Consider the following 17969-nt stretch of genomic DNA (forward strand, 5'->3'; position numbering starts at 1 on the left):
TTGCTGATAAATGTACAATTTATCCAGAAAATACTTCGTACATGAGTGATATCCTTTTTGCCTAAAGGCCCAGTAAACCCTAGTCAGACTTGGTTGGCTCTCACCAGATAACTGTACCATGCGTGTGATCTTATGGTCTGGCCCACAAAAAGTATCCCATAGAATGAGTTGATCCAAATTAAACTAGACAGCATAAAAGTCAACACCAGCCTGAGCATGGAACAACTCAAACAGTACAAGATCGGAAAACATGGAGAGAGCTGGCCCATAGAATCACCAAGAGTCAAACACGACTGAATGGCTAACAACAACAAATTGGCTCAATAGAATTGGGGTGGGAAATAGCTCAATTGGGACTTCTTTCATGCCCACAGAGCACAGTACTTTGAAGTGTCTTGTGTATGAAAAATACCCTGAATAAACCACTGCCCTGTTTTGTGAGTACGGTCATAAAAAGCCTTGGTTACTCCAAGTAGGGGAAAGCAAAAGCTTTAGTTTGACAAACAGGTGAAATCAGAGACAAGCACCAGAACTGGCTCCATCCATTAGGACATGCTGTCACAGGGCCAGGATGAATGGTTTCCAATTCCTGGTTCTAAAAGTAATTGATTCAAGACTTTGAGGGTTTGGACAAAACTAGTTTTAGTGGGAAGGATTCTGCCAATCCCTCAGCACTCTCATTGGTCTCAAGTAGACACTCCCTGGTTGCAAGGAATGGTTAAAGATGGGAAATCCAGTGTAGCTCCTTCACCAAGAAGGGAAGCCATTGTCCAAAAGCAGCTGCTAGGATTGGAGGGGGATTTCCCATAGGTTGCAGTTTGGGTCTCAAGGAAAACCTAGATAGGGTTGCCAGCCTCCAGGTGGGGCCTGAAGATTTCCCGCTTTTACAACTGACTTCCAGCTGACAGAGATCAGCTACCCTGGAGAAAATGGCTGCTTTGAAGAGTGGACTCTATGGCATTGTACCATGCTGAGGCCCCTCCTCAAACCCCACCCTCTCCTGGATCCACCCCCAAAGTCTCCCTTTTGGTCTGCCCGAGGCTGGGAAACTGGAGGAGACGAGTGGGTGGCTTATGACAGCACCATTTAACAGATAACAGAATTTTCTGAGGCTTCAGTCTCTTCTACAGAATTGTTACAAGAAGTTATATAGCAGTTAATCTACTTGCATCACAAGTAGTTGTGTGTGTTTAAACTGAAAGTGGAATTACAATTGATCCTCTTCTGTTACATTTCAGATCATGTCTCAGTTGGAGGACTTGGAGACAGTTTCTATGAATATTTGCTTAAGGCATGGCTAATGTCAGATAAGACCGATGAAGAAGGCAAGCAAATGTATTATGATGCTGTTCAGGTAAACAAGATAAATCTGTTTATGATCAACAAAACAAAGTTAAAAAGGTGTCTATTATTTTGTTTCCGTAACAGTTTTAAGAAGCTAGAAAAATTATAATTGAGACTGCCTGAAAAGGTTTAAGAAATAGAAAGTAGTCTCTCGGTCATAGAATATATTTTATATTTATTCTCCTACAAAAGTTTTTGAAATAAGTTCATATACAAGGAGTAACTTTAATTCTCCATTTATAAATTTAAAATAAAGGCACTAAGAATGACTTGCTTCTAACCTTCTTTAGTCTGTATCTCTCTCATAAATCTACATCCAGATGCCTAATTTTTAGTTTCTCCAAAACTGTAACATTAATCCAAGCCTAGTCATCTTCTAAGAAATGCAAAACTCATAAAACGTGTAACTCTCTCCTCAGTGTAGCTCAGCAAAAGAGTCATCTCTTTAAATTAGTGGAAGTGTAAAAACTTTGTCAATTAAGATTCTGTTTAGGAATATTATGATGACTCTTAACCTTTTTCAAATTTTGTATGTTAAAATATTTTTATTCTTCTGAACACTAAGAATGATCTTGCAGTGTTTCCCCTATGGCTATGCAAACAACAACAACTGAATATTGAAAATCTATGTCTTTGAAACTTGGCCCTCTCTGGCTGTTGTGTCTATGATGTATTTATTTTATTGCTGTCCTTGTTTGATGAAGATGTATAATTTATTATTAAGCAAAAATACATAATAATTTGAAATGTGCTAGTGCAGGTCTTATCCTCAAAAGGAAGCATATTACAAAGTGCTATATTGCTTAAAGCAGTTACAACCAAATTGATCAACTATGGCTGCTGTGCTCAGTGTCAGAATTATTGGGGGGTAGGGGGCCCTTAATGAAATCCACAAGGTCCCCTAGCCTCACATACTGGTCCACATAAGCCACAACCCTGTCTCTGTTCCTACAGGATACTGCACAAGCTATTCGTATAGCACTGAAGTCACTGGGAACCAGGTTTATGAGGACATATGTACAGCAATGAGAAAGGTGCTTAGGAATATTTTGCCCTCTTCAGTTTAGACTGCAAGCGCACCATAATTAACAGCCTCCTCCTATGGTTGAAATGTACATATGTATTCTCAGGAACATTCATTTTTGGGTTGTATTACAAAAGAACTGCTCCAACACCTGCAGCAATAATCTGAAATTTTGGGATTCCCCACATTTTTTCCAAAAAAGGGGACTTTGGGTGTTATTTCATCTGTTTACAGTACATGTGGCATCCAGACTCCAGAAGGCAGGTCAAATTCTACAATTTTACCATCTATTGAGAACACAAGCCAGGTCTATGTCTGCAGGATTCCAGACTCTAGGTTTACCAGTACCTAAATATTCCTGAATCTGAAAAATTCAGTCTAAATAGATGTCACAAATGATACCAATACTTCCAAAATTTCAGGAAAATGATAATTATGACCTTTCTGAAATAATGAAACAAGATTGAAATGAATTGTTTGAAATGCACACCCCTACTTTAATTCTCTGTTCTGAGACTTGGATCCCATAGAGGATTGTTTTTTTTCATGGACAGAAGGATTTTTGCCGGTAGAATACAACTTTCTCACTTTCCATCTTCCTGAGATGTAGGGAACATTTCACTTGATGGCCAAAATTTTTTTTCATCCACGGACATACACGATTGGACCCAAGCCTGAATCTTCACAAAGCAAAGAATTGCTAAGCCATAGCATCTCTTTTGTAGGAGACAGAATCCATGTTCCTCTGTATGGTTCTTGGTGGCCATTTGACTTAGATTCCCAAATCTCCTCCTGCTTATTCAGCTGCTGAGATCAGTAATGTGCACTATTCGCCATGGTACTAGTCAGGATTCTTTCAGATTCTGACATTTAACACTTGGTTAAAATGTTCTCAGCCAGTGGCTGTTATGGATTCTGAATCCATTGGTCCTCTTGGGGATGTGACAAGAAGCTATTGACAGGAAAGAGTACATGCACAAACCAAGTGTATTGAGAGAGAGGCTGGCAGGCTACTGGCTAACAAGAAATCTCACCCGGGGTCATAACATGGGTGGATCTGGTCATTAATCAGATTATTAATTAGATTACTGTGGTTTCACATCCTGCATCCCCAGGATTATTATCCAGTCTTAAATATCCAGATTCCCCATTGGAGAGCTGTTGTCCCAGAGAATTGTTCCAGTTGAAATGTAATTCTCTCCTGTCCCCCTTGCAGCCATTTTGGATTGATCACTAGCTATGTCAATATTTTACCAGTAATTTTCATCTATGTCTGTTGCATAAGAAACAAAAATCTTATATGATATTGTCAGGGTAGGATTTTGCCCTTCCTGCTCTTGAATTATTAAACCACACATAAGTGACTGAAGTAGTGCTAGACAGGGTTAGATTCAGAAGAAAATTTCCATTAGCAGAGGGAAGGGCATCTTCACCAGTCTCCCCTCCCATAGTTCCAGGGGGTCCTCGACCACCAGGAGTAGAATGATGAACCTTTGTGGCTATAGCATAAGAGGCAGGCTAGGAACTCCTAATCCATGAATGGAAATGCCTTCCTTCAATGAAAATTTTATACACGATCCAAGCAGAAGTTTTTAGATATCTATTTTGCATTTATTGCATACTAATACACAATTCTGTTCAACTTTTCCAGTCCATAGAGACCCATTTGATCAGGAAATCCAGCACCGGTTTGATGTACATTGCCGAGTGGAAAGGTGGCCTGCTTGAACACAAAATGGGCCACCTGACTTGTTTTGCAGGAGGGATGTTTGTTCTGGGTGCAGATGGAGCTCCTGCTGATAAAACTGAACGCCACATCGAACTTGGTGCTGAAATTGCCCGTACATGTCATGAGTCGTATGATCGGACAAGTAAGCATTATAAACTTTTGAGTAGTTCTATTCCAGAATATTCTTTCAAACTTAACCTATTTCTCTACATATAGATAGTGCCATGCTTTTAACTTCAAATGTTATGGGGTGGGAAGAGTTTGGAACTCCTTCAAAGAAAAAGGACCCTGAAGAAGCATGTTTTGTGTTCTTGAGGAAAAGTGGTAGGAATGTTGTGATAATGGGGAAATATGTTTAGCCCACTCACTAGCAGGCAGTCTGTTCATGCCTTTGCAGTAGTAAGTAGGGGTGTGCAAAAAAAAATGCCGATATTTTTCGGCTTCAGGTAAATCAGACCCCAAAAATATTGGTAAATGCCAAATTTCCTCAGTCCAGTTCCTGTAAAGTATTTGGATTGGGGGTCTGATATACACCACCAGAGGGAAAGGAGGCACCTTAAAATGCCAAATTTCCCTCTGGTAGCTCCAACTGATTTCCTTGTCAATTTCACTCCCCACCAGTCAGCTGTGAGTGAAATTGACAAGGGAAAGCCTCTGCTCTCTGCCTTCCCTTCTCTAGCTGACATGGCCCAGGCATGTTTAAAATGCCTTTCTTTCCCTCCCCGATCTCAAGCATTTAAAGGCATTTAAACATGCTCCCCATTTTCCCTCCCTTCCCCGAGTTTCTCCACAAAAGTGGAAAGGCTTAGGGAAGGAAGAAGGCATGTCTGCATACCTGCCCTTCTCCTCCCCAGCCAACCAGACACAGTGGGCTAGCTGGGGAAGCAAAGGGCAGGCATGCAAAGCATGCAAACGGCTGCGGGACACCTGGAGAAGATCAGGCAGGAAACCCAGGCATGTTTAAAATGCCTTTCTTTCCCTTCCCCATTTCTCCACAAAAGCGGAGAGGCTCAGGGAAGGAAGGGGCATATCTGCATGCCTGCCCTTCACTTTCCCAGCCAACCCGCCGTGGTGGGCTGCCTGGGGAAGCAAAGGGGCACACGGAGAAGATTGGGCAGGGAACCCAGTCATGTTTAAAATGCCTTTCTTTCCCTCCCCGATCTCAGGAAGGGAAAGAAAGCTGTTAGATTTGACCTTTTTTAGATATAGCAAAATGAACCCCCCCCCAAAAAAAGCGGGATAATATCGGCTTTTGGGGGTTCAGCGATACTGGTAGCTGAATACAGATCTCTGATCTGTATTTGGCTTATGTGATACCTGGAAAATATCGACAAGGTATTTTTCAGGTATTTTTTCAGTTCGGCTGTTGCCGAATGCACACCCCTAGTAATGAGCCACCCTGCTGAAGGAGCTATAAGTAGAGCTTGGCAATGCTACCAAATTTCACAGCCGTACTGTTTTGAGCTAAAAATCTCCATCTTGTGTATGCTTTATCCTTATGCTATTCAAACCTATGAGCCTTTATTTTTCAATCTATTTTCTGTTTCCTTGTGCTCCCCCTTTCCCATTAAGTGATTGTGATTTTTAATATTTTTGCATCAGTTGGGTATATAACATAAACAGTATGGAAAAGCCATAAAAGAAACAAGCAACTAAGAACACAAACAGTGAAAATAGGTGAGCAAAAAGGCTTCTATAATTTCAACAAAATACCCTAAGAAGCATATATTACTGTATCTCTAGTAGAGCTGCTGTTTAACAGTCTGAAAACTGTTCTCCTAACTAGCAATTCAACGTTTTAATAGCAAGATTTGCAGCAGCTCCAACAGAAATTTTGTGCTTGTAATGCTTTGACAGGCATGTGTGAAAAGCTGGAGAGAACTCCCACACCAAAAGTTATTTGAAAACCAGCAAGTACTCTCATGCACTCCTGTTGATGCCCCTGTTAAAACAAGACCCATAGAGAGCGTAGGCAGTGTTCTGAAACTCATTTAAATTGTCAGATATGCTTCCTTAGAAGTGCTTACTTTTACAGTAGAGAGATTTTAAAGGTGCAACGTACTCGTTAACAGTATTTCTTCATTCCTGTGTGCAGATTTTAACTGCATTTACTAATCACTTGCACTGGTGTTTCAGTATGGTTGGAATAATATCTTCAGATTCTAGGGGCATTGTGGTGTAATGGTTAGTATCAGAAATCTAGGTTCATCCCCCCACTGTGCCATAAAGTTCACTGGATGATCTTCGGTCAGTCACCCTTTCACACCATAGTCTACCCCTCAGGGTGTTATAAAGATACAGTGGAGAGGGCCATGTATACTGCCCTGAGATGCTTGGAGGAAGGGCAGAATAAATATGTAATAAACAACACTGTAATAGACTATTTTCTTCCTGTACATTGTAGGCATGTGCAACATCTGTCAGTCAGAAGGGAAAGTAGTATAGGCCAAAGTTTAATATAAAGACTCTCTCTTATATAATTGCCGAATGGTAGTGGCTTCTGGCCTATGGGGTGACGAGATTGCATGCACTCCCTCAGCCATTGGCCTGCCGGCTGCCAGTCAAGACTAGTAGCGTGCCATTGGCCGGGTGTGTTCCTCTTCCCCGTCCACTCCCCTGTCAGGCACTGTTCTCTGTCAGAAGCTCTGTGTCTCCCAACTAACATGGTTCTCTTGCTTAGCTCCTGAGTGTGGGACAAAGGTTTCCCTCAGTGGCTGTTGTGAGGACTCATAGGGTTGCCAGTTCCAGGTAAGGAAGCCAGAGTTTGGGGAGGGGAGAGGGGAGGCCTCAGCTGAATAGAATGCCATAGAGACCACCGGCCAAAGCATTCTAACTTCTCCCTCAGTGGCTCTTGGTAGGCAAACAAGCTTGGTTCTGCCAGTAAATAGACAAAGGAACAAAACCCTTTCTACAGCTCTGTGAAAAACTCATTGGGCCCAGTCCTATGGTTGCCAGCTCCAGGCTTGGAAATTCCTGCCGAGTTCCCCCCCCCCCCAAAGCCTCTTTCCACACCTATTTGGGCCTTGGGAGAAAACTCATTGTGTCCTTCTACCCTGCTGACAGGCCCCTCCCCCCATGACAGCCAAGGCTTCAGAGCACAGCAGAGGCTGCAGGGGAGGAGATGGAAAGCTGAGCAGTGAGGGGGAAATGAAGGTAGATTGACGCTTGGCTGGGAAGGAGATAGGGTTGCCAACTCCAGGTAGAGGCTGCAGGTGCGAGTGGGGAGATGGAAAGCTGAACAGTGAGGGGGGAATGAAGGTACATTGATGCTTGGTTGGGAAGGACAGGGTTGCCAACTCCAGGTGGAAAATTCCTGGAGATTTGAGGGATGGAGCCTGGAAAGGGTGAGGTTTGAGGAACGTTGGGACCGCAGACAGGTACAGTGCCATAGACTCTGTCCTCCAAACCAGCCATTCCCTCATGGGGAACCACTGTTGCCAAAATCCAGCTGAGGGTTGGAGATCACTCAGAATTCCAACTGGTCTCCAAATGGCATTGATCAGTTCCCCTGGAGAAAATGGTGGACTCTGTGTCCTTATACCCTGCTGAGGTTGCCATGGCAAATTGATTCTGAGTGCCCATGGCCTTGGAACTCTCCCAGAGTCTCTTTCTAGCGCTCATTGTATTTATTTCCACAATGGGCTTTATTCCTAGTTATACTATAATTTAATAGTAAGTTGCCTAGCATTTTAAAGCACACATTGTGCATGAATTGGGAGACCAGTATTAATGGCACAGAAGTTCTTTTCAGACAGTCGAAGTGCCAAGATGTTCATTTTGTGGGAGAGAGAGAGTTGTAGGATCCCTCACCATCGAAAGATCTATGTGTTTACAACTTGTGAATGTGCTGTTGTATGCCTAACTGACCAGCTTGTCTCAAGTCTGCTGTCTCTGCCCCTACTTTCAAAAGGGAGGGAGGTAGTGACCTAAGATGATGCTGTTTCAGTGGTGTGATCTTGCTTTTGGAATGCCCTCCCCCTTGAGGTTCACCTGGCACCTACCATATTTTCCTTTAGGCACAGGTCCAAAACATATTTTAACTGAGTGGGTTACATTTTGCTTATATATGGACTATTTCTAACCTGAGGACTGTTCTATGAATATCACTTTAGGATGATCAATATTTGTTTTATGCTTCCTTTATGCCCACCATGCTGTGGTGGAACGGGCCTGTGTCAGCTGACCTGGCAACTGAAGGGGCAGTTCTTCTCCACTGCCTCCGGGTATTGCTGCCACCACTGTCCCTCTCTTGGGCTCTGGTTAGGTGGGACAGCCTCCTAACTTTCCTCAGGTGTCACTAGGAACCGGCCCTGGGGCTTCCTGGCAATCTTTGGAGAATTGGCAACTGGCCCTTTTGCCCCTGTTCTCCTCCTTAGGGGATCCCTGACCCACCCCTAGCATACCCCAGCGGCTGGGGGAACTAGGTGGTACAGAGGGATCTCACTCCTTTATCATTTAAGGGATTTATTTCAAAACTCTTAACTATTTACAGGCATATCAAAAGTGAACTGAAGAAACAGAAATAAAGGTGACAAAAGCGTTCCGTCTCTCTCCCTTCTCTACACTCATGTCCTGTCTAGATGGTCTGCAGGGCAGGCACATTCCTTCATTTCACTGGAGAAGGTTAGATCAGCATGTCTCCCAACAGGGCCTCTGCCTCCTGCAGACTCCAACCAACTGTCTGACTGGCTTCAGACTTCTCACAGACTGACTGATTGGCTTCCCACCCAAAACTCCCCTATGTAATACCGCAGTCTCCCGCCCAGGAACTGGCTCTCCCCCCTGCAGCCTTCTGGGGCAGATCTCCTCACCACCATGATGGACTTCCTGTCCTCTCTAGGGAGCTGCCCTCAGGTTGCTGGTTGGAAGCAGGAGGGGAGGGGGGGGAACGAGGAGGTAGACTAGGCCCAGGCCTACCCCCAGTTTGATGGCCTCCTCCTATCCAGCCCACACCAACTTACATCCAGAAAATGGCGTTTCTCCACATTGTCTTTATGCCTTGGCTCGTTTTAATGGGTTTGTTTTGTTGTATTTGGTCTTGAGGCATCTGGAGGATGTCTCTGGAGAGTCAGCATATAAATGTTCTCAACTTAAAAACAAACAAACCCTGAAGGCATATATGTGCAGAAGCAGCTAAGAAATAATGTAAATAAACATTGGCTGATAGGCTCGCTATACACAGACCCACTCAGCAAATTTTGTAGTTGCACGTGTGGATATTTAATTTTCCAGACTTTCAACTGTCTGAAAAGGGTTGATACCTCTGTTCAACCAATTAATTTTATGTATTCACCAAAATAACAGTTTCAGATGTCCCCAGTGAACATTTTTTTGAATATTTTTTTCTCTTAAGACAAGAACTTTAAGTGGCAGATGTAGCTGGTGAGCGGGTATCCTTTCGCACCAAGGAACCATCCCAGGGCAGGGTGGGAGGGGGGCTCTTGGTAGTTGGTGATTCAATCCTTAGGCAGGTAGACAGCTGGGTGGCGAACCTGCGGACTTGACCGTATGGTGACTTGCCTGCCTGGTGCGAAGGTAGCAGAAATTACGCATGTTTTAGATAGGCTGGTAGATAGTTGTGGGGAGAAGCCAGTGGTCGTGATGCATGTCGGCACCAACGATGTGGGGAAATGCAGTCGTGAGGTCCTGGAGGAGAAATTTAGGCTGCTGGGCAGGAAACTTAGGTCCAGGACCTCTAAGGTAGCTTTCTCAGAAGTGCTACCTGTTCCACGCGCAGGGCTGGAGAGACAGGCACAGATCAGGAGTCTCAATGCGTGGATGAGATGATGGTGTAGGGGGAAAGGTTTCAAGTTTCTTAGGCATTGGGATGCTTTTTGTAACAAGAGGGAGCTGTACAGGTGAGACTGTCTCCACTTGTCCCGAGAAGAAACCAGGCTGCTGGCGCTTAAAATCAAAAAGGTGGCAGAGCAGTTTTTAAACTGAATATTGGGGAAAGCTGACAGGAGATTAAAAGTTTCTGGTTCGGGTTTGCTCATCTCAGAGAGATTAGGGGGTACCTGTTGCTTTTCTACAGGGAGGTGGATTGAAATTGTCCACTGAGACCATGGCTAGTGACATGGGCTGCCTGACAAGGTCTCGAGATAGCAAGAGGAAGGTTGCAGGCTTAACTTGTATGGGAAATTATAGCTGTTTCTATATAAATGCTAGAAGTGTCCGAGGTAAAATCGGGGAGTTGGAGTGCTTGGTGTTGGAAGGAAAAATAGACATTTTGGGTATTTCAGAAACTTGGTGGGATGAGGAAAATCAGTGGGATACAGTGATTCCCGGTTGTATATTATATCGGAAGGATAGGGGGGAAGGGTTGGAGGTGGGGTGGCTCTGTATGTCAGAGAGGGTATAAGGTCCAGAAAGATTGAGAGGCTAAGAGAATTGGATTCGCTTCTGGAAATTCTATGGGTTGAAATAGGGGGGCCAAAAGGAAACTTAACACTGTGAGTTTGTTATCGCCCACCAGATCAAAAGATAGAGGATTATAAAATGATGAATGAATTAAAGATAGAAAACCAAATGTATACAAAGATAAGCAGAATGAACATTCAACAGAGAAGAGATCAGGATCACTGTTGTAGACACGGCAGATATCAGTGAATTCTGTCAATTCTATATCTGGTTAATGAATCCATTAAATAATGTGCAAAGCAGTCCTGAGCCACACCTGCACCGCAGCGGCTGGTGGCTGCACTGCTAGTCACCTCCCTAAGGAGATAGTTACACTGTGGCCAAAAGGGGGAAACGGTACCCCAACAGTGTTGCCAGCTGCTGCCATGTGGAGTCCACGGCAATTCCAGAGTTCCATTTCAGTGTTGTTGCAAGGTGGGAGCAGCACGATAGACAGGGTAGGCAGGATCAATGGGAGTCATGAATCGAAGAGGCCAAGCCAAGCCTCCATCACTGGCAGAGGGTGGGGAGGGGTGGCCCACAGGACAACACTCCTCTGCCACACCTCCCCTTTAAAGAGACCAACTCCCATCACAAGTCCCAGCCACCTATCTGTGGGCATCACCCGTCAGCCCCACTGGTGCCCCACAGTGGCGCTCCACACACAGAGTGTACAGGGCACCAGAGGCTGATGACAAACAAAAACATGGATATCATGGTGCCCCACTTGTCACTGCTGGCCACGGTGACCAGACACTCACACCATCGAGGGTGTCCCTGTGCCCACCTGTGTACCACCCCCGCTGGAGGAACAGCAGGCAGAGAGGTGGGGGGCCTTGGGGAGACTCTGAGAGGTATCCCAGGAGCCTCTCAATGTGCTCCATGTGTCCCTCATAATGACAAGAAGCCCCTCGAGGTGCCCAGCAGCAACCATTACAGATGCTGCCAGTCGGAGAGGGAATGCTGCATGGGGAATGACAGAGCCGTTCGTGGCCTGTCCAAGATGCCTGACCCCCACCATGGGGCTTCAAGGTGCCTCCGGCCCCATATGCCTTTCCCTGGCCCTGCGAGGCCTAGACCTCCCCAGCACATGATGCCATTTGGATGTCACTGGAATTAACAGGGTGGCCTGCTCACCATGCTGGAGCAAACACAGTGGTGGCCCTGGGCTCAACCAGCCAGGATCAGGGCTAAGTCAGGTCTGCCTCTTCATGCCAGAGCTATGGTGGTCTCTGGCATCCAGAGGAGTCAGTAAGGTCACTGCCATAGGGACCAAGCACAGCTGGGGCCCCTGTGCCCTCGTGGCTTTGGCCAGGAGGTTGGTTGGCCCTCTCAGCCATTTTTTCACACAGGGACAATGGCGACTACAGAGCTAGGAATTTCTACCAGGTGGGACCACTGAGGTATGCCAGTTTTGTAAGAGCAGAGGGGGCAGTTCATTGAAGGGATGGCCCACCTGCATGGGTCCCTCCATGGTGCAGGCCCCTTGCATCCACCCAACAATGGGAGGATGCTCCTAGCTCTGTGGGCACTGGGCCCCGGGATGTTTTGGGGTGGATGAGACCTGGCTTGGCATACGTAGTGATGGTGTTTACCCTCATGGTAGCCATCGTGCAGGGAAGCCATCAGGAAGGCTGATGCACATGCCAACCGTGGTGCCCTTCAGTTTTGCTGTTGGTGGCTGAGGTTGCCTGATAACTGCTGCTATGTGCCATCCAAGCCTCTCATTTGCAAACGCAAGTATCCCCAGGGCAACTGGGATCCAGATGCGCCAAGCAGGCCTCTGTAGGTGAATGCCCTCTGAAACTGACCATCTCCACTCAGCAGCACAGAATGCTACCTGCCAAGCCTCACTGAGGTGGCGGTCCCTTAAGCCAACAGCATTTTTTGCACAACAGGTCCTGGAAATGTCATCAGCCCATGCTCGACCTAGGGACCACAGCCAGGGTTGATCCATTAGGGAGCACCCATGGCATTTGCATCTGTGCACACTGCTGAGGCAGGATGTCTCCCCCCGGGGTGCCCCTGCAACTGATCCTAGAAGGTTCATGGGGCAGCCCTGTAGTTCTTGGGTGTGCAGTCTGTGCTTTTGGCTGGGGGGATGGTAGCCAGAACTCGTGGGCACTCCATGAAATTGCTGAGCGGTCGGGTTAGAACGGATAAAAGGAAGTACTTCTTCACCCAAAGAGTGATTAACACATGGAATTCACTGCCACAGGAAGTGGTAGCAGCTACAAGCATGGACGGCTTCAAAAGGGAATTAGATAAGCATATGGAGCAGAGGTCCACCAGTGGCTATTAGCCACAAGGTATAGATAGGGGCTCTGGGGCAAGTGATGCTCTGACGTCTTGGTGCTTGGGGGGGGGGGTCAACAGTGGGAGTGCTTCTAATGTCCTGGGCCCACTGTTGGACCTCCTGATGGCAACTGGTATTTTTGACCACTGTGTGACAAGAGTGTTGGACTGGATGGGCCTTTAGCCTGATCCAGCATTGGCATCTCTTATGTACTTATGTTAGTAGGTGCTTTGGTGGAAATACTGAACCAGCAGATAAAGTACATCACTATTACAAGAATTTTCCATGTGTATTGGCCACAATTTGCCATGTTTTCATTCTGAATTATTTCCTCTCAAGAATGTCGGTAAATCTTCCTATGTTTTTAAAATACTGGTACTTCCTCTTTTGAGGCCTAGAACGTTGTACAGCAGCAATAGACTATACATTAACAGGGTTGAGAAATTCCAAAAAATGTTTCTGCAGTGTAGTAATAAGCTAACACAGATAATTTAGCATGGTTCTTCTGCATACTGAAGACTTGGGAATCTTTCACACCAGTATTGATCCTGTTTGATATTGATTATTGTGTCTAGGCATGAAGCTGGGACCAGAAGCCTTTAGATTTGATGGCGGAGTTGAGGCAATTGCTACGAGGCAAAATGAGAAATACTACATCTTGCGACCTGAAGTTATAGAAACCTACATGTATATGTGGCGATTTACCCATGACCCAAAATATCGTCAATGGGGTTGGGAAGCTGTAGAGGTAAAGGGGATTGTGGGGGGGGGGGATCTTTGAAGACTTAATCTTGACAAAGTTATATTTCAGAATTGCCTTTAGGCTGCTTGTATGACTTGCAGAGCCAACAGCAAAAAAAAATAGCTAGTTAAGTAGCCTTTATTGGCATAGAAAAAAATTGATACAAGTAAATACAGTTTAAAAGGTAAGTTAAAACCACAACATACATATAGGTAAAGGTAAAGGTTCCCTTGCTCGAAAGCCAGTCGAATCAGACTCTAGGGTTGCGGTGCTCATCTCCGTCTCAAAGCCGAAGAGCCAGCGCTGTCCGAAGACATTTCCGTGGTCATGTGGCCGGCATGATTAAACACCAAGGTGCACGGAACGCTGTTACCTTCTCACCGAAGTGGTACCTATTTATCTACGTGATTTCTTGCTTTCAAACTGCTAGGTTGGCAGGACCTGGAACTAGAGACGGGAGCTCACTCCGTCATGCAGCAACCCGGGTCTCGAACTGCTGAACTATGGACCTTCCACAGCCTGCAGTTCAGCGTCTTAACCACTTGAGCCACCGCAGCTCCTTTAACATACATATACATCAGTGTAAAAAAATAGTATGCTGCTTAAAGAAAAGGAAGTATGATAGCTAAGTATAAGCATATATCTGCTTCAGTCTAACAAATTAAGAAGCTTATCGTGTAACATTGTACTGAATTTTGAACAGTCAGCTTTGGATTTTAGAATGTCCTTGTTTATTGAAAATGAAAATAACATGTTTGTATTTCCTATTCAATTTGGGTGATTTTTTTCACCTATTTCTAATATGTATGTTGCTTTTTAGTTGCCTATGAAACTGGGACCCATTCTTTCCCCTCTAATATGGCAGGAAAGATCCCTTGGATGAGCAACCTTTGACTACTTCATTCAGATTAGTTGGAAATTATAGCCAGATATGGTTCCCATCAGTGCAAATGTAGATTCAAAATGTGATTGCTGGATTGTTCAGTGACAAGCAGAGGAGAGGAAGCTGTGCTTACTTCCCTGATTCCCCTTGCCAGCTGATCTGGAACTGCTTCTTACACTGGAAAGATATTTTACTTAGAAATTTTCAGAGACCTGCTTGAGGCAGCTCACAATATAAAACAAGAATAAATCCTAAAAATATAGTATAGTAACAGTGTAAATAACAAACCATGAGAGCTAATGTGGTGTAGTGGTTAAGAGCAGTGGACTCAAATCTGGAGAATCGGGTCTGATTCCCCACTCCTCCGCATGAAGCTAGTCACAGTTTTCTCAGAACTCTCTCAACCCCACCTACCTGGGGAAGGGAAGGCAATCATAAGCTGCTTTGAGACTCCTTAAGGTAGAGAAAAAGCGTGGTATAAAAGCCAACTCTTCATTGAAAACCCAGAACATAAAAAGCACATAAAACCCCAAATCATTTTTGTGTTAGGTGCACTTCCACAAAGAAATTTGCCTGCAACTACCATCCATGGGCTTATAATTAATCCACTCTTTACTGAATGATTTCAGTCCAAGCTTTGAAACTTCAGCATTTTATTAATACCTAATGCATACCTGGTAAGGGGGAATCCCTAGGATATTTCTAAAGTTTTAAAAGGATTTAAAACAGAAAAATGAAACGCTTAATTATTCTTTGTTTGCCTCCAGAATGGTTGCAAACTTAGTACACTTGGAAGCTCAAGGCAGATTTTTTCAGCTGCTTCTTCTCAGCCATGTTAAATCTGTTTTGAAATTAGTAAAGGTAAAGGTTCCCTTGCTTGAAAGTCAGTCGAGTCCGACTCTAGGGTTGCGGTGCTCATCTCCGTCTCAAAGCCGAAGAGCCAGCGCTGTCCGAAGACGTTTCCGTGGTCATGTGGCCAGCATGACTAAACACCAAGGCGCACGGAAAGCTGTTATCTTCCCACCAAAGTGGTAAGCAATTTTTTGCTTTCGAACTGCTAGGTTGGCAGGACCTGGAACTAGAGACGGGAGCTCACTCCGTCTTGCGGCACCCGGGTCTTGAACTGCTGAACTACTGACCTTCCACAGCCTGCAGTTCAGCATCTTAACCACTTGAGCCACCGCAGCTCCTGTTTTGAAATTAGGACACTTCATATTCCTCATTCAATGTCATATTGTAGGCTAATGATACAAAGTACTTGAATTATGTGATGAATAGAATTTTCAGGCCATATAGTCTTAAGTAATGGTGCCTGTTTTGCAGCTCCATATTCTAAAATGTATAAATTATTAATTGACAGAAAAGGTAAAATTGATGTGCAACTGTTAAACGCAAATAAATTGTTCAGGGAGAAAAATAACATAGTATCAGGGTCATGATGCAGAGGCAAGCAGTGGCAAATTATCTCTGCACATCTCTTGCCTTAAAAAACCCAATGGCATTGCCAGGGGTCATTTTGTAGAAAAAGAGGTGCAGGAGCTCATTAGCATAACTTATTTGCATATGCCACACCCCCTGACATCTCCGGAAGTGTGTCAGAAGGCAACACCGACCGCTCAGGCTCCACTGGACTGTTTTAGATTGCTAGCTATTGGGGGAGGAACGTTCTGATCTGTCCTCGCAGAGGAAGGAGAGCTTGTACCTGAATAAAACCTGGTCTTAAAGGTGCCATTGGACTGTTTTGGGCCGGGGGGGAGAGCTCTGCAACTTACCTGGCTCTTTCTTGCTCTGACTGAGGGCTGCTGGGAGCAGGGGGTGGGGCTTGTTGCATGTGCCCGCCCCCTGGGCTCTTTACTGCCGGAGCTCCGCTCCTGTGCGCTCCTGCAGGAAATGACCCCTGGGCATTGCCTGTAACTTGTATGGCAAAAGCGATAAAAGTACTTTTAACAAAACTGTTGTAATGTAAATTAAGAAGTATACTTGCAAGGAAAGAATGGTGCAAAGTTACTGATAATCACTAAAACAGAGTAGCTGAAATAATTTTTTTAGTAATGGAGGTTCAGATATAGATATGGCATCATTTACTTAGATGATGTTTGAATGAAGTTCAAATGATTTGTATTATAATAGACAAATCTAAGAATATCGGTTGGATCCAAGGCTTCTGCAAATTTGCTCCATTTGTGAAAACTTTGATCCAATCCCACATACTGGTATCATTTTGAATCCTCTTGTGTATACTTTTTAGGGCTTTCTATATTTTATGAATACTATAAAAATATTCTTCACCTATCGCAGATACTGAAATTAATAGATTTAAGATAGTCATTATTTTCTTTGTCTCATTGATTGCAGTGGAACATAATTCTTTGGACTGGCAGTCATAATAAGATTCACTTTATACAGAAACATAACAAAATGATATATATTAATGGGGAGACCAGATTTGTGCATATTTTAAAGTAGAACCATAGATTGTAAATTACTGAAGATATGTAGTAGAAAAGAGTAAGAGTCCAGTAGCATCTTAAAGACTAACAAAATTTGTCATAGGTTGTAAGCTTTCATGAGTCACTGCTCAGTTCTTCAGATACAGCTAGAATGTTGCAAAGTCTGAAGAAGTGAGCAGTGACTCACGAAAGCTCAATACCCTACCACAAATTTTGTTAGTCTTTAAGGTGCTACTGGACTCTTGCTCTTTCCTACTGCTGAAGATATGTAGTGTTTTACCAGCAAGAAAATCATATTTTATCATTTTTTTTCCTTTGTGACTTAGGCATTGGAAAAATATTGCAGAGTAGATGGTGGCTACAGTGGAGTCAGAGATGTTTACAGCAACCATCAGAGCCATGATGATGTGCAGCAGAGTTTCTTCCTTTCAGAAACACTCAAGTAAGTTGAATTTTAAGAGCTTCAGTCTATGTAAAATTGTCCTAAAGCTTATCCATTATTAAGGATGTATGAACTTCTATACTTCTGGGGGTTTTAGGGTTTACTTACATTCAGGAAGTTCAAATTCTTTTTGCCTAAATGTAAATAATAAAATTAAATAATTTTATTGCCTTCTCTGTTGGATGTCCCATCCTGTTGATTGTATTTTCTTGTGTGTAATCCACCTTGAGTCCAATCAAGAAAGGTGGACTATAAATAATGTAAACAAATAATTCAAGTTTAGCTATCTCATCAATTTAGTCTCCTGTTACACCATTTTCACCTTTCCTATATCCATTTTTTTTTAGTATTTTGCACTTTTCCAGTAGATTATAATGTCTAGTTAAGGGTGAATTGCATCAGCCGTTGTATAATTATTGCATAACTCTTTCTGTGACCTGGATAGCCCAGGCTGGCATAACCTTGTCAGATCTTGAAAGCTAAGTAGGGCTGGCCCTTGTTTGGATGGGAGACCACCAAGGAATACCAGGATAGTCATACAGAGGCAAGCAATGGCAAACCACCTCTGAACCTCTCTTAGCTTGAAAACCCTACAGGCTGTGACGATGGCCAAAAAATGCATAATTAGTCATTAGACTCTGGGGGGGGGGGGGGTCTAAT

At 44.2% G+C, this 17969-nt stretch overlaps 1 protein-coding gene across 1 annotated transcript in view; it reads left to right on the forward strand.

Annotated features, from left to right (window-relative positions):
* MAN1A1 (mannosidase, alpha, class 1A, member 1) overlaps window positions 1-17969 on the forward strand; it is an 87054-nt gene that overhangs the window by 66543 nt on the left and 2542 nt on the right. The window contains exons 8-11 of the mRNA XM_015409206.1: window positions 1239-1354; window positions 4020-4239; window positions 13368-13540; window positions 17194-17309. Of these exons, the coding sequence (XP_015264692.1) occupies window positions 1239-1354; window positions 4020-4239; window positions 13368-13540; window positions 17194-17309 (625 nt within the window). The remainder of the gene's footprint in view (window positions 1-1238; window positions 1355-4019; window positions 4240-13367; window positions 13541-17193; window positions 17310-17969) is intronic.

Source organism: Gekko japonicus, unplaced genomic scaffold, assembly GCF_001447785.1.
Source record: "Gekko japonicus isolate JY-2015 unplaced genomic scaffold, Gekko_japonicus_V1.1 scaffold214, whole genome shotgun sequence".
Classification (NCBI taxonomy): domain Eukaryota; kingdom Metazoa; phylum Chordata; class Lepidosauria; order Squamata; family Gekkonidae; genus Gekko; species Gekko japonicus.